Here is a 20,026-nt window from a genome sequence, read left to right on the forward strand (position 1 = left end):
ACCTGCAGCGTGAATTTCCATTCCACGTTGCTCAAAGCATCAATACGAAGTAAAGTTAGCTCATCGTCATCTGAGTGCTTACACAAGGCACACGTATGCTCCCAGCAGCGGAGTAGTTTAAGGCAGAAATTCTAATGATGGAACAATGACAGAGAATAAAGACGCTGGGGAATTACATGAATTAGTTTGGATGCAGAAGAAGTTCCCAAAGCTAAAGATTGCTCGAAGTTAAAACAGGATTATTTTAAAACCTGAAAACATATAAACAAAAAACAAAAAATTTGGGCTATCATCTTCTTAGTTATCACAAGGCATTTTCTCCACTCCCAGCCTTGTTTGTTTCATTCTGTATCATTTACCTTTGGTACTTGCATTACAACCAACAAGAAATTTGTTGCACAGCTGCAGATTTAGAGGTCAGTGGTTGTTAGGGAATTTTTTGTAGCTTTTATAAATCTTGACTATCATACACAATATAAATTTCAGTACAACAGGAGACTTCAAGCCCCCAGACTATATCCTTATTAATGGCCAGGCTACCGCTCATCAAAAAATCTGTTTCAGTCAGTCTATGGAATAAAGTTTATTTCCCGTAAAAAGCTAACGCTGCTAAACAAAAGTAGGAAGCTAAACATTAATGAAAACACAACACATTTCTAACTGTGAGGCGTATTAACTTGCAGTCAGCTACAGCATATCAGTTCCGCATTTTTGAGTCAGCTGAAATAGAAACAGTTGCTCTTGATTGTCAGGATACACCGCACTCTGTGGTTAAATTTTACCAGGCTTCTCAGCATGCAGAAAACCTTCATGCCACAAGATTTCACGTCACAGCATTTTCTGTAGAAACCTATTTACATTTGAGAAACGTTCCCAGAAAACCATTCCTATTTACATTGAAAACCGTACCTCCTCCTTGTACTGCTCCAAATTAAGATGAAAAATTGCAACTTGGAACCGGAACCCTGGAAGTAGTTCACTTCTTTATTTGAGTTCATAACCTACTAATGTTACAAGTGATGTAAAAGATAAGTTTAGACATACTCCTTGTTGCTTATGACTGTCTCCGAGTTTTTGGTGTAAATGTGCTGCTGATGAGCTGCCTGGCCTGCTGAATATGCGTATTTGTTGCAACTGTAAATTAAGGAAAAAAAAAAAAAAAAGATAGAAAATAATAGGTATTACACACGCTTCCACAATTTCAGACACTTGGGAAGTTACTCATTTAGGTCTGTATCCAACCCACCGATAGCACGCACTTCACAAAGGTGCAGAAATTAGAGGCCTATTGTTCTCATCAGTCTTGTAGCTACAGGGAAAGAGATGGGCTCTTTGACAGGCAGCACAGCCATCTCTCATACCCAGAAAACACACTGGATTCCTAACTCACGTGTGCTCTTCCTCGAGGCATTTTAGTCAGGTCCCTAACGCAGAAGAGAACCTAGACTTTAATGCCTTTGTGTAAGCTGCATTTTTTAATACAGGAATCAAGACGATGAGAAAGGAAAACAGAAGTATCTTCAGCCAACCCCTTCAGGTCTTCAGCTGTCATTCGTCATGTTGAACTCCTACATCAGTTTTACCCAATTTCCAAGATATTTCAGGATATTTGGTACTTTGTATCAAAGTACGGTGAGCAAGACCTAAAGTCCAATGTGGCTGATGAAATATAACCATAAAACTTAAATGGCTTCAGATTAGGCCATGGAGTATCAGAGGAAGACTCACTTATTATGTGTTTTGACATAACTTTCCTAAGATTAAATACAGTAGCAGTGAACATGCTTCTCCTTTCCATGTTATCATCCTCTCAAGTTTAGCCAGTACAGACAGCCTCCAAACCATTTGGGTTCTTCTGGGTAGACATGGACCTCTGCTATTTCTGACAATTTCATCCCTCTCCTTCAGAAAGGGACCTTCTGTATGTGTGAATAATTTAAGATTGAAAAAAAAAAAATCCAGGCAAGGTTAAATACTGAGGCCAGAAATCTTGACTTTTCTGATTTGATACGCAACAAGACACTTCCATAAGGAAGAAGAAAAAAAAAAATCACATGCATGTAATGATCAATTGGGTATGCTTTGGGAAGGAAATGCCATTACACTTTCTGCAAATTAAATGGCATTTGAAAGTTTTAATAGTAGTGAGTATTGCAGAGAAACTTGATGATAATACACTATATTCTTTGATATACTTTTATTTTGGCAATAGATAATTTGCTCTTTCACTGCCCATTTTCATTGTGTAGATCTTAGAACCATCAACAGTACCCCAAATTACCAAATACTAGTTATAGGTGACTGCTGATGGCAAAGTATCAACAAGTACACTATCTGGGGGTATTTGGTACAGCATCCCCTGCCATCACAAGTCTGTGATAAGCCATAGCACTGAATTAATAGGTACAATTTCCTGTTTGTACTTTATATAACTACAGATTTATATCAGGGGGTGAGAGAGAGAGAATAGTATACAGATAGAAAATGGTATATAATTGACAGCTACTATTTCAACTGACAAATCCAAGATTACCTGTAATCCTGTTTTTTCTTCCCTTTGCACGAACAGGTCAGTAAGATCCCACCAAGCATACAAAGAACAGATCCAGCCCAGCCTAAGTACAGAGCATCTCCCAGTTCATACCTGCAACGTGAAAGATTTTATGGAAACAGCATATAACAGGATCACAAAGCCATTATTTTAGACTGCCGTTATTTTAGACTGAGCCATAAGGTGCACAAATCACGCAAACAAACAAATTCTAGTCTGTGTAGAAATCAGCTAACTGATAACGGAGGAGAACAGATCTGGCTTTGTGTCTCTTCAGTAAAACCCTTACCTGTATATTTCAGTGTTCTGCCAAATGACAGTGACAGTACAGAAAGTACTAAGCAACATGAAGATAAGTAGCAATAAATACTTGCATATATTTAATAAATTGTTGATAATAAATGATAATAATATACCTTCTGTGCAGTCCACAACACTTATTTCACCCTTGTATTAGCTGTGCCACTTAAGTCATTTTGTGAAACTGAATGATCGGACCTTACTCTCTGTGTCATGAGAAAAGTCTAACCATAGAAATCAGCTTTCTACGGACATGACGCTAGGTCACCTACAAGGAGCTATTTGTATAGGGCTCGGTTTTGAACTTATGTATCCTAAAGAATATTCAGCACTCTCTGTGGTCCTATGGCTGAAATAACAGTTATGAATAGTTCCAGGTTGGAAAAGAATAGTTCTCAGTTTTACTGTACAAAACGACACCTGTCAGGAAACCCCCTAGTCCAGTCCAAGAAATTCACTGCTAATGAATTTGACCCAAAGACTAGACACAACTGAGCCTGGGAAATCATGGCAGAAGTTTCACAAAAAGAGGAAAACAAGTTTTTATATTCAGACAAAGACTGTATCCACAATACGCCTGTACCTCCGTGGTCTGAGATATCTAATCTAAGGGCAAAATAAGTGTCGTGGACTGCGTAGAAGGTATACTGAAACCAGATATGTGTGTTTACTTTCCACTTGTAAACACAAAATCATATTTAAAATTGTCCAAGTTTCTGACTCCAGAATTAATTGCTAACAGGAGGGTTTCAGAGGTTTACCAGGTTCACTGCCCTCTGTGTTCTCATCACACACTGGAGCTGCAAGGTCTCCACTGTTTTAGGCACTTTCCAAACACGGAACAAGCAAACAACCATTATCTCAAAAAAAAAAAAAAAAACCAACCAAAAAAAAAACAACCCAGGAGTGCAAGTTGCTGGAGGAATACTAAGGAACAACCAGAATGTTGCCCGCTGTGTGCAATCGTCCCTGCTCACTAGTCACCTACAGACAGGAATGCTGTAGACATCATCATACCAAAGGAAAGTATAATAGGAGGGATCTGCAGGAGAACTTAGGTTGCCTTCACGGCTGTATGAGAAATTCCCCTAAGAATTAATAGTAGTTAACTTTACTATTTTGCTGACGTCAGGCCAGAAAAAAAAAAAAACACAATCTGAAAAAAACAGATTTGCTGGTCTCTTAAGAGTGAAGATCAATACTGGCCTGTAATTGAATGCAAACCTATCCCACAGAGTCCAAGGAGCACAAACTTCCTCAAGAGCATGTCTGGCTTTACCAATGATCAAAGTTAATTCACTAAGAACTGCTCAGTGAATTGATAGTCTTAAACATGAAGTTCAGATATTTTAAAAAAAGATTTCTTTAGCCACTGAATCCAAACCATCTGGTAACTGATTAACATGCATTGATGTTGAAGCCCCACAGCTATACTAGATAACTATAAAACTCGCTAACTATCCCACTAACTGAAATTCCTTATCAACAGTTGTTTCGGTCCTCTAACGTATTTATTACCCTTCATATAATTCTCTCAAGGGGATATAAACCAACAAAAAGCATTCACAAATGCAATTTCTTTGTAAGTGCGTGTTTGAAAAATACAAGGAAAGCTGACAAACATCCAAAGCTGTTGCTTAAAGTACTTTGATTCATAACAAAGTGCTTCACCTCTGACTTCCCTGAACTGATCCTCAGGAGGAAACTAACAAAACACTTCAAATATGATCATAGCAACTAAAGATTATAGTTTACCGATCTAAAAATTATATACTCAGTAGCAGTACTGGCAAATGTCCCCTTTTCCCCAAACCAGCACTCTCATCTTCCACAATATGGCAATATGTTATGTTATGTTTCCCTCTCCCTTTTTCCCCCCCTCTCTGAAGGAGAGGCCCGGTCACCTCCACCCTTGTTCCTCATTGCTAAATCCATTGACCTAGATAAGGTGCCATAAGCGGGCATTCGGTTTTGAAGACTGTGGCTTTTATATCAGACAAGAATGAGGGCTTTTATACATCAAAACTTGTTTGTGCGCAACTGCATGAGCTGATAGTCCCACAAACTTTGCCTCATTTTAATTCATAAGGCAAACAAATGTTGAGCTGCTAATATACAGTGAAAAATAATCTTTTACTTCTTCAGGACTAGCAGCACACTTCAATGACATTTCTTAGTTATCTGCAGGTTACTAGTATGCAGTTCAAGCCCGTCTCTCTATGTTTTTTCATTTGTATTCTAGCCATAGCTAGAATTTTCTACCTCTTTTAGTCTAAATACTGAGGAAAATTAAGACTTTTACCTTTTCTTCTTCATACTATTGAGATATGCACTTAAATGAGTCTCACAAGAAAATGTAAACACAGTACAGAAACTCTTCAGGTATGGGGTTGATATTCCCCAGACATTCACTAAACCTTCCATTAGAGAACTCTCCTCCCTCCCCAACAACATCTCTGAGATGAAAAGGTTCCCTGAAGACATTTTTTTTCCTCCTGTAGGACTGGATAACAGGATCCATCCAGGTTCTGAAACTCCAGAGCAGCTAAGTGCAGCTGTCTGTAACACATGATGGAAGTTGGTATGACAGATCTATTAACTTACTTGGTTCCAGCATACAATGGGTCAAAAAACTGAGCAGTAATCATCGCAGCATACCAAGAAACAGCCACCATGGAGCAGAGACCTGCCAGAAAAAGTTTAAAATGCACACAGGTGAATGATTTCTTTAATAGCTGTAGCACCTTTAAACCAAGAACAAGTGTTCGTTTCATTTAGTCTAGCTGTGAAAGCAACACAAAGTATTGCTAGCATTCTCATTTCAGCCTCTACATTACCTCCCAAAATAAAAAGAAATCCTCCCGTGACAGCAAGCTTCATTTTTCCATCTTCATCGCTCAACCCAACCTTTGTGCACTTCAAACCAAGCAGCGAGATTACTGTAGCTATGAATCCCAAAAGAATGGAAGTAATCATCAAGGCACGGCATGCCTGAATATGAGCTAAGACAGAAAAAGAGAAAACAAATCAGGATCTATACAGAAATTAAATTAATCTTGTGTTGAAAAAATAAAAGTGTTTAGACGGAGTGACAAAATTAACAGGAGCAGTAATGAGGGAATCTTGTCCAACTTTGTTACTCTGTTCAGAGAAGCATTCAAACCCAAGAGTGCTTAGCCTTCAAGTCAATCAGACTTCAGAATTGAGCTACACTTACACTTTATAAGCTCAGTAAATCCTTTTGGGCCTTTAGTAAATCCTGAAAAAACAGAGCAAGCCCTTCATAGCTTACATTTTTAAGTCCTGTGAAAATGCATAGCTGTAAATATGGTCATTTGCAGAAGCAGAAATAAGTCTCCTACTTGCAAGTCCTGGTGACTTCCTTACACCTGTACAGTGGTGCACATGGGACAGTTCTGAACTCCAGGCCCTGGCCAAGGTATGGGGGGCTCTGGCACTACAGAGGAATTGGAAAAGTATGCCAGCTTTGCTACTTCCAGTGAGAGATGGGAAAGAAAGTGCTCAAGTTAGCAGTGCACTTTAAAGTCTGAGTCGGGATAACAAACAGGAGATGAGCAGATCTGAGAGCTGCAGCACTCCCCTCCTCCCTAAGACATATTCCTGCCGAGAGGCTACAGCTGGTGTGGGCACATCAGGGAAATTGCTATTCTGGCGATTCTGTGTCGCTTAAGCTCCCGGTCATCATATTTGGGTATCAATTGCACAAAAACTGGAACCAGATTATTAAGCAGCCTAAGAAGGAAGGTCAGACAGGGACTTGAGGCTCCTTTAAAATGGAACCCTGGATTTGGCAGATTCCAGGTCAAATGGCACTTTGGCACCCTTGTTACGTGATAAACACACCAAGTGTCACCAATCGGGCAGGTCTTGGCTGCTAGATTTGTTGGACCTGATGATCTTAGAGGTCTTTTCCAATCTAAATGATTCTATGAGTCTAAGCATACATCAAACGGGTCTGAACTGGACTGCATCTGGACAGTCGCATCATTGATGCTAGCATTCAAGCTCTTGCTCCCTGATGACCTCCGTGTCCTCCATGGTAACCCCCTCTCTAGCTCTGTAGTGGAGTGAGTCCGTAACTCTCCAGACAACAAAAATCAGACACAGAACCAGGAGGTGAAGTAACAGATTCACTGACTCAGCGGGCTGTACAGCTTGATGTGGCTTAAGAGTATTGGTCCCGCAAGCTTGAGAATTATCAAAGACAGTAATAAGCAGTCATGAGATAAACACACAGAATTAAATGATAACATCGTTTAAGGAATTCATGTTTCATTAAGCGTTAATTTCAAGTTTTTCAGAGAGAAAATACAGACAGTAATAAAAGTGAAAAGACCCCTCAAAGTACCATTAACAGTTCAAGATTTTTGCCTGCAGAGGATACTGTTTGGACAAGCACTCAGTTCCGATGCTGTTTTCTAGTTTGGGATCTTACACCACGGCAGCAGGAATTATCCACGGCAGGGATCCAATAACTTAAATTTCAGGTCTTTGGGACTCCTGCAGTATTAGATGGGAGTCCCCATATCTTTCTACAACACACAAGCACATCCTCAGGCTAACTGCTTGAAAGCAAATGGCTGTATTATTTTAACAGAAGATATTTCATACCATGTCCTCTTTGTACCACAACACAACCACCTCAACAACCTCCACTGAAGAGATTACTTCACAGTCCAGAAAGTTCCAATTTTTTGTTGTCTTTATCTTAAAAAATGAGCTTATTGAACAAGATACAAAGTCAGTTCATTTTGTCAATCAATTCTAATAGTAAGAAAATATTCTGTCATTGGAAGAAATGCCTATGGAACCTTAAAAAGAAAGGGGGGAAAAGAGTTTAAAAAGTATTTGGCAGCTAAGTAATTGTTCTATATCAAATGTTTGATCTAGTTGTGACTAGATAGGTAGTGTTAGCTATACATAGTAGCTAGCCAGTCATGGTCTCAAACTTATGCAATATTGCTTTTAAAAAGGTCCTCACTTCAAACATTTGTGACTTGGCTCGCTGAATTCAAAAGCTTTAAATCTGTTTAAAAGAACCAAGTCTGGTATTTCCCATGCACAAAACAAAACCCAGATGTATACCACATAGCTCAGCTGCCAATAAGGAAACCTTAATGAAAAATCTTTATGGTCCTTCTGATGAGAGGTAACAAAGACACTTTTGTTTTTTCTTTTTTTTCCCCTCCCACCAATCTCTGGCATCTTCTGCTGCAGCAGCAGTTTCTAAACAGCAATTTAAAACACACCTAAACCGACCATGGTAATTTTCAGTCTGTCTTGGCTCATACCTGCAAGTGCTACAGACATTTCTTGGGGGTCCCACTGTTTGTTCAGCTCTCATTGCTACCAACCCTGCTTTCTTCCTCCTTCCTGGTTTGCCCACCTGTCCTCTCAGCTTTTTCTACAATTCAATGTCTTCTAACTTGTTTCTTTTTCAGTTCACCTTTCTGAAACTGTTTTTTCTCTACAATTCTGCAAGCTGCTTTTCATTTCCCCTTCCCCTTGCTTATACCCCTCAAAGGTATGGATGTGGGCTTGGGCAACCTAGTCTAGTGAGAGGTGTCCCTGCCTATGGCAGGGGGATTGGAACTCGATGATCTTCAAGGTCCTTTCCAACCTAAACCATTCTGTAATTCTATGAAATATACTGCCATCTTCTCAACAGCATAACCAATCAACATATCAAATTTAATCTTCCCAAATTCACTTTCAGAGCCTGCCCTGTTAATTCACTTTCTGTCTGGCCCCATTTTTTTTCCTTCCGGCTGACTCCATGTTGTTATCTGCAATTCTCCAGAAACTTTGCTGTTGCTTGCCTTCCTTTCTGTTTTGCCTTAGCACATCTACTCACGATGCTTTTTTTTTGCCCCTCCATGCTCCACCCCAATTTGTTTAAAACCCTCTTTTTTCTCAGCAGCTCCAAGATACTGACCTGATGTGGCCCCATTGCCCACATGGGAGCTCCATGACACTCTCAGAGGCAACACCCCCCGTAAATACATCAATTACAAGGTGCTGTCTACAGTCAGTGGCAGTCAGTTGGTCAGTTGGCAGGGATATGATTCCAGACAGCCAGCATGGCTTCACCAAGTGCAAGTCCTGCCTGAACAGCCTCGTGGCCTTCTGTGATTGAGTGACTACATCAGTGGACAAAGGAAGAACTATGGATCTATCTGAACATCTATCTGGACTTCTGTAAGACCTTTGACACAGTCCCCCACAACATCCTTCTCTCTAAGTTGTAGATAGATGGATTTGATGGGTGGACTGTTCAGTGGATGAGGAATTGGTTGGATGGTTGCATCCAGAGGGTAGTGGTTAACAGCTGAATGTCTAGATGGAGATCAGCAACAAGTGATGTCCCTCAGGAGTCCATACTGGGACCAGTACTGTTCAATATTTTCACCAATGACACAGACAGTGGGATCGAGTGCACCCTCAGCAAGTTTGCAAATGGCACCAAGCTGAGTGGTGTCCTTGACATGCCTGAGGGATGGGATGCCATCCAGAGGTACCTGGACCGGCTTGAAAATCAGGCCCCTGTGAACCTCATGAGGTTAAACAACGCGAAGTGCAGGGTCCTGCACCTGGGTCGGGGCAACCCCCAGCATCAATACAGGCTGGGGGATAAAGGGATTGAGAGCAGCACTGCCAAGAAGGACACGGGGGTACTGGTGGATGGAAAGCCAGACATGAGCGGACAATGTGCACTTGCAGCTCAGAAAGCCAACTGTGTCCTGGGCTGCATCAAAAAAAGTGTGGCCAGCAAGTCAAGGGAGACGATTCTGTCCCTTTACTCCACTCTGTTGAGACCCCACCTGGAGTACCACGTACAGCTCTGGAGCCCTCAGCACAAGAAAGACATGGACCTGTTGCAGCAGGTCCAGAAGAGGGCCACAAAAATGATCAGAGGGCTGAAGCACCTCTCCTGTGAGGACAGGCTGAGAGAGTTGGGGTTGTTCAGCCTGGAGAAGGTTCTAGGGAGACCTTACTGTGGCCTTTCAGTACTTGAAGGGGGCCTACAGGAAATACACGGACAAACTTTTTAGTAGGGCCTGTTGCGATAGGACATGGAGTAATGGCTTTAAACTAAAAGAGGGGAGATATAGACTAGATAAGGAAGAAATTTTTTACATGAGCGTGGTGAAACACTGGCACAGGTTGCCCAGAGAGGTGTTAGATGCCCCATCCCTGGAAACATTCAAGGTCGGGTTGGACGGGGCTCTAAGCAGCCCAATCTAGTTGAAGATGTCCCTGCTCATTGCAGGGGGGTTGGACTAGATGACCTTTAAAGGTCTCTTCCAACCCAAACTGTTCTATGATTCTAAGTTTTGAACTAACCCTTGAAGTGGTTTATATATGAACCAAATGCACACTCGCATAAGCACTCTGCAGAGGATAATGTCCAGTGGACAGGATCCTGCTGTTGCTGAGTCTAAGAAGTTTAAATAGGGCTATGTTTCTCAATACACACATGCATTTTAAAACCACTTGTTAGATAACACTGAAAAATGAAAAAGCACAGATTAGTCCCTAAATACTAGACACAGACAGTTTCAGAGAATTGCTATGCTAGAGTCAGAGCAGGTCAACAACATCAGTTTATTTCAGACTGAGAAGTTGATTTAATACCTCATTCCCACTAATCCAACATTACACATTCTTCAGCTTGGGAATATCATCCTTACCTATTTAAGTTTAGCCACCTCGCAGTATAGATTCAACCAAGTAGGATTCAACTTATTCTGGGATAAGTACCTATGTACTGAATTATTCAAGATTAACAAAAACTAGCTTTCTTCGTTGAGCATTTGAGGACAAACCACAATTCTGCTGAAGACTGAGTACAGGAGCCAGCAGATCTAAATTTCCTGATATTTAGAACCACATCCAACAAGAGTGTACTTAACAAGTCCTGACAAGTATATTAATTTATAAAATATACTCATTGTATAACTTATAAAACGTTATAATGTGCATAACATATACTCATTGTATTTCGTGCATTATCTACGATTTTCAGTCTCAACACACAAAAACCACTACCGCTTCTTAGCTATAAATAGTATTTCTTATCTATTATATAGAAAACCTCCAGCTACAGTACATTAGCTATCAAATATTGCAAAAGAAGGCCTATACAATAATTCCAAATAAAGACCATAAGATGCGTTTAAAAATGTCTCCTACTAATTCCTCCCACAAGATGACAGAAAAGTTTACACCATATTTTAAATGCCTATTAAAATAAATGCTTGATCAAGTGACTTCATTTGCTTTACTTTATAGCCTTTCCTCATGTGCCTGACACATCCTGCTGTTTAAAAATTTTTATTACTTCAACCCACAAAGTCCTTCTTAGCCAGTTATTTTCCAGTACTACCAGATTACCAAAACAAAAGCCTTTCTGCCTTTTTCCCAACAAATTTTTAAGCAATATAAACAAGACCACGCAAAGTCACATACCAGGCAGTGCAAGCATAGAGTCAAATTCTCTGCAGTTGGATACTCCAGTGCTGTCTTCTGCACAGCTCTTCCACAGGTTTTCAAACAATGTAGACGTTGTGATCACACTACCATGTATAGAGGAGACTTTCCAGTAATTATTTGGCAAAGTAGCTCCAATGATTGCCCACCCACCCAAGCCCAAAAGAAAACCAACAATTTCCAATGCAGCAGTCATGCTTGTGAGTAGTAACAGTTAAATATCCCTATAATTAGATTACAATCAAGTGAAGCCTTTCAGAAGCCTTCTTGCTGTTTTATCTCTGGGTTTCACTCCAAAATGAGACTACCTTTGCTCTTTGCTCAACCCCAGAGATAAGGCTTACAGTGCATGACAATAAGAAGTGGGAGCAGTTCATGATAGAGATATTAACATTTTTTTTTTAAATGACAATATTAATTCTTTTTCTAATGAGAAGTGACAAAATGAAAGTCCGGTCAGTATTTCTACAAAACATCTTGTAAGAGTGATAATATTGGCAAATATTTTATTTCTGTCTCTCCTCTGAAGTCAACTAGGATTTACACATGATGAAAATTGTTTGTAACTTTAATACTGATCTCAAATCAAAAAGCTTTACTGTGTTATTGTCTTGATGACTCAAGCATAAAAAAAGTTTGAGAACAGGAACTTTATTCTGTTGCTAAAAAATTTAGCACATTTTTTGGAGTTATGGTCATAAGCAATCCATAGCAACTGTACTGCCAGCTTCTTTCAGGAAGGTTAAGTCTGTGAATGAGTGGTTCCCATTAATATTTTACAGTCTATTGATCTATAGTTAAACACATTCAGTCTTAAAAATAGTCCCACTTACACTTGAATACAATTGTAATGATGTATGTTTCACAGAAATAAAATATAAGGCAATGAAAGAGCCAGTGCGACAGACCTATCTCAAAAGGAATAAAATGATGAAGGAAAACGGCTATATGAAGAATAATACATATCAGCTGATTGCATCTGTTTATCAGAATATCTTAGTATTAAAAAAAAAAAATCTATTCTAGGCAAAGTAGAAGTACATTAAACTTGGTTTACTTGCTTCTGCTCTTGAGAAGACAAAAATCACAGACTCAATTCACATCACCCACTAATGTCAATACCTTAAACTGCTTGTGTATCCAAACGGGGTTAACCATCTCTTGCAGTCATAACCTGCTCTTATCTCCAGGAAATGGAGTCAGAGTTTCTTCATAAAATAATCCTGCTATGATGCAACATGGTAACAGATTCACGGCATTTACATAAAGACTACCAGAAGGATTAGCCGTTGAGAGAGTCACAACTTGCCCGTAATAGGTATCTGGGTGGGTTTTGTTTGTTTGTTTGTTTTTTCCAAACTTCACTGGTCACTTTGAGCTGATGTTGAAGGTTGGTAGGCTCGGCTGCAAAAGGATACAACAGTGACACTGCAACATTTCTGCTCCCTTGGCACCCAAGAGGATCATTGCCATTTATTTAAGTAAGAACAGATTTGGCAGCACAGCCAATGTGATCCTGTGCAGCTCTGTACTTGCAATCTTTTAAAGAAACTAGATGGTGTGTGGTAAGAATTTATGTTCTCAAGTGACTTTTACAGAATTCCCTCCTTCTGCTAAGTCACTGCAATTTGAAAAATGATGGCATAGTAAAATGAACACACTGTACCAGTATACTGGAGTATCTACATCCCATTAAAAACCCTTCAGAGAGTTTCAAATTAATTTATCCATACAGGCATGCTACCCTGGTAACCTCAGCAATCACTTCTGCTGACAGCACTTTCAAAGTTGAATTTAGTTGGGACCTTGAATCAAGTGTCCCCAGATTTTATACTGCTGCCAAGGATAAAACATTTTTTAAGAATTTCATTTTTAAAAAAATATCTCTTCCTAATTAAAAAAAGCTATTTCAACAGGCAGTCATAAAGCACACATACAAACAGAAAAGATTAAACTGCAGACCCGGAATGCATGAGTTTCTCCCACATGGCACCAGGCATTTTAAGCATTCCCTTAAGGAAATCACTCTTCAATGGTGTTGAAGAACATAAGGTTATTCTTCACTAAATTTCATAAACTATGGTTTGGTAAGCGATGGACATAAGAGCAAATGCTGCTCTGCAGGAGGCTGTGTATCATCAGCATAAAAGTGTTGTGTTGATAGCTTCACATCAACACCACCTATGACTTGGGAGTTTTCCTTCAGACTCGCTCTAACCTGCTCGGGTGAACTGAATGCCCATCTACAGGTGGAAGTCTGAAAGTATGTTCCTGGAGCATGTTTCCCTGCTTTGTTTCATCCATGAGGAAACCAATTTGCGGACTCCAAGACCACTCCCAAGTGGAGTAAATGGGAAAAACAAACCAAGTGCAGTAGATGGGAACAATTGGAAAATTCAACACAAAAGCGTTCTTCTGATGTAAGTAAAATGTTAACATAGACATGCCAAGATGTGACTATATAGGACCACAGCAATATACGACCAAGGAGACAAATTGTTTCTAACCCCTCTGATATTCTCAAAACAGAGCATATTTGCATGTATTATGGTTGAGAAAGGGTTTAGAGGCAGAAATAATATTTTTTTTTTTAAATCCGTTCAGCCAATACAGTTGGGAAAAAAATACTGAAAATATTAACACCTTAAACATTTGACCAACATGAGCTGTACCTTTTTGATCCCTGCTGTAGATTTGTTTCAAGACCAGAAATGCTGACTGAGGGCTGTAAGGAGAGAAACAGCCCTGCAGCAGACAGTAATTACTCTGCAGGCAGCCACATGACATGCCCATCAGCTGGCATGAAGAACTCCATGCCGATTTTAGGGGATACACAGTTCTTTGAACAGCTGAAGATAATCCACCCAGCCCTGCCAACCAGGGGTCCTCTCTTCCAATTATGGGGGCTATGGGAAGGGAGGGAAAAGAACTCCTGGGAGGCAACTGCTTCAGTTCACCAGGAACTCTTCCGTTCCTGGGGAATATTTTCTTTCCATGTTGGGTGTAATGAAACTGCATTTCAGAAAAAAAAGGAGGCTGTCCTGCATTGACTCTGCTTGTCTCCATAACAGGGCTGAAACATCTGGTTTGCCCTGTTACACGAGGCAAAGCAGAGCTGCCACACCATCGTAAGCACCTGTGCCATCTTGCTAGCATGTATGAGAACTGAAGGATTGTTGGCCCCACCTCATCACTCTAATTTCCAGAAATAATATCTAAGTTTCTAGATGAAATTTAGTATCTACATAAAGGAAGTCTTAGAGAGCAGCAGAACAGGTACCACAATGGTATGAAAAGCTGACATTGCCTCTGACACAATGAGCAGTGTTTTTAAAACCCTTGGAAGCACGTGATTAGCCTCCTTTTGAGGCTACAAATTCTGGCCTTGTTACAGGATGCTGACGCTTATCCTTGAACTGGCACCATCGTTATGAAAGCAGATGAGAATGCCAAAGCCAAGGCCCTGAGGAAGAACCACGAATACGTCTGTGTCAAGAAAGCACTTATAGTCCGAGAGATGTGATATTTATAAGTTTTCATCACTGTGCATTGAGAATAAATCAGCTGGAAAGAGTCCAGACAAACAGCAATGTCAGTAATCAGGGAACTATAAAGCTTGAAGGCTTGAAGAAATGATTCCATGATATAACTCATAAAGTGACTGCACAATACTGGAAGTTGTAAAAGAATAAACACAAAAGCTTAACAAAATCCCAGTTTTCAATGGCTATACTGTTACTGTTTTTACACTCAGTTTTCTGAGGAAAGAACTTCAATGTCAGCCCTTCTTAGTCCTTTACCATAGAAATGGCATTTACAGAAAGATATTTTTAAAATCCAGAACAATCCAAACAATTTTCAGTCCCTACTAAGACAATTCTTCTCTATTTGCAGATAAACTACCCTGCTAGCACAGTTCACCTCAGAAAACACAAAAGCATCAGTCGCACCATGCATTTTAATTTAAACTGGCCACCTCTGAGAAACTCCAGAGCAAAGTAGACAAAGTATCAAACAAATTCTGGAATATCTAGGAAGCCCTGTCTGGCATCAAAGCACAAACAAGCACCAGTGCCCACTGACCTATGATCTGCTTTCAGTTAAGTATTAGGACAAGTAAAAGGATGCTATTCCTTCCAAAACAACAACAACAACAAAAATCTTAGATTCATTGTGTATCACCCATACCTTTATGTTAACACAACAGAGATGGCAATAAAGCCACAGCAGTTACTGAGCTGAATTGCAGGTTGAAGCGTGTGTTTCACTGAGGCCCTTTAACCTGCCTTCAAGTACTACAGAACAAATCCTATCCATACTAGACCGTCTATGACAAACGCAGTATATGCCATCCAACTGTGCTAACACGCTGTCCAGAAAGAAGGAATAAAACTACATCCCAGGATTTTACATACATATGCCATGTGCACTTACTGTCTGAACTCAACATGTAGGGAAATTTCTTGCACTGTATCGATCCAAAAGCAATCACTGCACAGTCCATCCAAAGACCTTCAGAAATCCAGTCTGCAGTAACTAGCACTGTTGCGGTGTCCGAAATTTTCCATCTGTTGGACATGGTAGTAACAAGTAAAATGGTGAATCCAGCTAAAGCCAGCAGCAATGCACAAATTTGTAGAGAAGATGACGCCATTCTTCTGACAGAAGTTGTTTTCAAAGAAACCTCCCAAAATTTCTGATATTAGAAACCTGTTGAAACAGTTTATACATATACAGTACATGGAGTTATCTCTACATAAGCCTGACCATTATGAAAACATCAAAAAGTTGCCTACCTACAAAATAATTTATCACATAAGGGAATTGTAGAACTGGAATCTAAATCTCATTAAATAATTGGAATAATTAAATATTCTATGACATCTGAGAATTTTCTTAGGAACACTTTCATTACCATACGTGTTTACCACAAAAAAATACCAACAGAGCAAAACGAGAGGACCCAACCGAGGAATTCTCTAATTTCAATTTGCAATGTTTCATCCGTTCTTTACTTGTTTGCTAGCTTAAAATTCTTTTAAAATTAAAACTATCAAATGAATTAATAAATTATTTATCTCCCAATTACAATGCTTATCAATACAAATTTAAAACAAAATAAATTTTTATACTCACGTTTACAGTATGTTTCTAACCTGTTTCATCTACCTTCCTGCTAGACACTAGTGTCAGCACTCTGTAAGTACCAGTTTGATCAAACAAGTGAAAGTTTCGTACTCTTTAGGACCTTTCCCCTCATTCTAAAAATCAAGGACCCGGGGGCCAAAGCTCTGCCCAACTGTTGCACAAAGGCTCAGGCATGGCTTTTCGCTATAGCGAAGTTTCAGTGAAATGGACGACTCGAATATTAAAACTGCAACAAAATCATGTAAGTTAGAACCAAAAATGCTCAGATTAACCTGGCAACCACTGGCATATAATGTGCTTTGTCAGTGCCACTGAGCTGCCCACATACCATCAGACTCCAATGCAATACAGAAAAATATTATTACAATATCCACAATGATTGTTTTACGTGAAAATTTTGTTGCACTTGTCACCAAGATATTGTTTTCATGAAAGGAGGTCTGTGTCCATATACAACAGGCTAACAATTGAAGACAATATTTGTTTTAGGATGCAGACCACACCATAAAGGAATATGCAAGTTTTCTGCATTTTAAAAATAAAAAAAGAAAAAAGAACAATTCAACCTACCTCCTATAATCACTCATTTTAAACAACTGCAGCACTTGGAATTTGTTTGCCCAAGGAAAGAAGGAGTAAATTTATTCCACTCTTAAAAAATTTGTATATTCCACTATAAAAGCTTAATCTCACATTGTGGAGGGAGCATTTGTCTCTCAGGTGATTGTGTAACCTGTTCAAAACACACATAACTGTCAACAGAGAATATCTGAAATAAATTACAAATTTAAATTAAGGAACAAATTCAAGTAGGCTTCACACCATGTGGGCAGGCCAATAATCCAAATGAGTGTTTCCACCTATGACCCGTGCAATCACAATGCCTGCCTGGCAGTAAGGAAAAGAAGATCAAACTATATGCTCTACACCATCACTATGGGTAGGACATATGTCAAAATTGTAAACACAAACTTCTTATTAAAAAACAATAATTTAAACCATCATAGGCTTCAAAGTGAGGAAGCTTGGAAACTAGATTTCACCAATACAGAGTTAACAACCTTCCTCTACCCTGACCCAACTTCAACCATGTTATAGCAGTATATAGTCAACCATTTATACAAATACCACTGTGAGAGTCCTTCTCCCACCCTCAAAACAACTGTCCCATATTAATGCACCTGTTAGAAAGGATACAACACCCCTGAGCTCCTCACTGTGGGCAACTACTCCTCAACAGAAAGCTGCACATGTGGTCTGAATCTAGGTGGTGATGTTTCAATTCAATACACAGGCAGATGTAAAGTCACAAGAAGGATAAACTTTGATAGCATGGTGCATGATAGACCATCTGAAAGGTGTTTTATTTTCCAGACCTTCTTAAGACAAGCATGCAAAGAAAACCTTTAGTAATCAGAAAGCAAAGCACACAGTGCTGGTATTTGAATCCTCAGGGGCCAGGGAGTGGGTCTGTTATCTCAATGAGTGTTGGGAGCCTGGTGATGGGCCACATATCAACAGGCCATACAAGGTAGGAGCAGAGAGCCCTAGAGCCTCTCCCAAAATGCATATCTATAGTGAGTAAAATAAGGGTCAGTGAAAGGAAAAAAAAAAAAAAGGCAGCAAGGGGGATGGGGGCTGTTTGCTTGTTTTTAAAAAAATCCATTTTCTTTATATTCTTTATATCTCCCTGGCAGCTTTTAAGCCCTGCAATCAGTAACCAGTGTGGGACAGCTCTACAACTACTTTGCTGCTGTTGTTCCTCCTCTCTTTGTCTTCCTCTGCCGCAAGGAGCCACTCTCACTCATCCCTTCCTGACCCTGCTGCTACCACACAAAACCCATGGGACAGTCCAGACCATACCTTATTCCCTCTGGGCCACCAGTCATGCACAAGACTGCAGTCCCCATGAGATGGCAGTGCTGATTTCCTACCACTCTTGTAGCTTTAACAATAAAAGTAATGCCACCAAAATGCATTGCTTTAACAGGGTAAGAGTTCACTAACAGAAACCACCTGCAAAAGAAAAGCTTTCAAAAGCAAACAGCTTGTTACTTCAACTGATACCACATCCATCTTCCTCTTTCAACCAGTACCACGTACACTTTACCCTTCAGGACTTGATTGTCCTAGCTGCCATACGCTCTCACTGCTTATAGATTTGAGATGATGGCACAACTAATAACAAATATGCTTTGCAACTGCACAAAGGAAAATGACCATAAACCAAAACGAAATAAATACGTGAAGCCCAGAGCATCATCCCTCGCAAATTACACACATAGGCTATACACAACTAAGAGCTGTAGTGTGATAAAAAGAAGCCCTGTGGGAGCAAAAATATCACCTCAACATTAAAAAGAGAACAACCAAAATGTATGTGGTTTGAACACAGGACAGGAAGAGTTAACAAAGAAAAATATTTAAGTCACTTAAACAAACAAATCACTCCCGATAAGGTCTCTGGAAGCAAAAATGAGTGATAGAAGTGTCTAACCTGAAAAGTTAAAAAAATCTTTTACTTCTTTTTCATTTTGTTACATAGAAAAACAGAGACACAGCATTGATTACAACACTGGTTTCATTTACATACACATATATATTTTAACACCAGCACTGTATGACTTTGAACCTGCTAATCATTTCTTAGTTCATGCAAATTCTGAGGCTGACCCATGGCCACCAGTGCAATCAGAAAGAGATAAAATGCAGATTTAAATACAGTACTAAACCACTTAGAGCAGTCTCCCACCACAAGCGTACGGAGGTTTCCTCAGGTCAGAGTCTGGGCTTAAGTTGAGAAGGCAAATTCTTTTACTACTTGTCCAAAAAAAAAAAAAAAAAAAAAAGAAGAGGAGGAACAATGTTAATTTATTTCTTCTCCACTTCCAAACAATTTGACTTTGTAACTGTGCTCCCAAAGCTGGTCTAACTAGCTGATCTAATCAGGCTTATAGCTACTTGCAATTAAAATACACAGATATTCTGTTCTTGCTATTAACTTTCTCTCCACACAATGAACTGCAGAATAATTTGGGTTGGAAGGGACTGCACTGACGCCAACCTCCTGCTAAAGCCCAGCTTCAACGTTGGGTCAGGTTGCCCAAGCCTAGTCCAGTAACAACAGAACCGCCTCCAGGGCTGGAGACAGCACAACCACTCTCCCGTGGAGTGTGTTCCTCACACCCACACAAAACTTTGGCTGCTGCCTCTTGTCCTCCCCATGCACCTCTGAGATAAACCACTGTTTTTTCACCTGCTTGATTTTCATGGAATCACGGAATTTTCAGAGTTGGAAGGGACCTCTAGAGATCATCCAGTCCAACTCCCCTGCTAAAGCAGGATTGCCCAGAGCACATTACTCAGGACTGCATCCAGTGGGGTCTTGAAAATCTCCAGAGAAGGGGACTCCACAACCTCCCTGGGCAGCCTGTTCCAGTGCTCTGTCACCCTCACCGTAAAGAAGTGTTTCCGTGTATTTGAACAGAACTTGTGTTCTAACTTGTGCCCATTACC

General features: G+C 39.9%; 1 protein-coding gene across 1 annotated transcript; it reads right to left on the reverse strand.

Annotated features, from left to right (window-relative positions):
* Positions 1 to 1,034: 1,034 nt before the first annotated feature.
* On the reverse strand, positions 1,035 to 16,016 carry LOC309674916 (claudin-19-like; the record flags this gene model as incomplete). Its single annotated transcript, XM_082487100.1, has 5 exons — positions 1,035 to 1,134; positions 2,534 to 2,644; positions 5,456 to 5,537; positions 5,689 to 5,853; positions 15,797 to 16,016. 5 exons carry the CDS (start codon positions 16,014 to 16,016, stop codon positions 1,035 to 1,037), a joined length of 678 nt encoding a protein of 225 aa, XP_082343226.1.
* Positions 16,017 to 20,026: the final 4,010 nt, after the last annotated feature.

Source organism: Vanellus vanellus, assembly GCF_965231255.1.
Source record: "Vanellus vanellus genome assembly, chromosome: 8".
NCBI lineage: Eukaryota > Metazoa > Chordata > Aves > Charadriiformes > Charadriidae > Vanellus > Vanellus vanellus.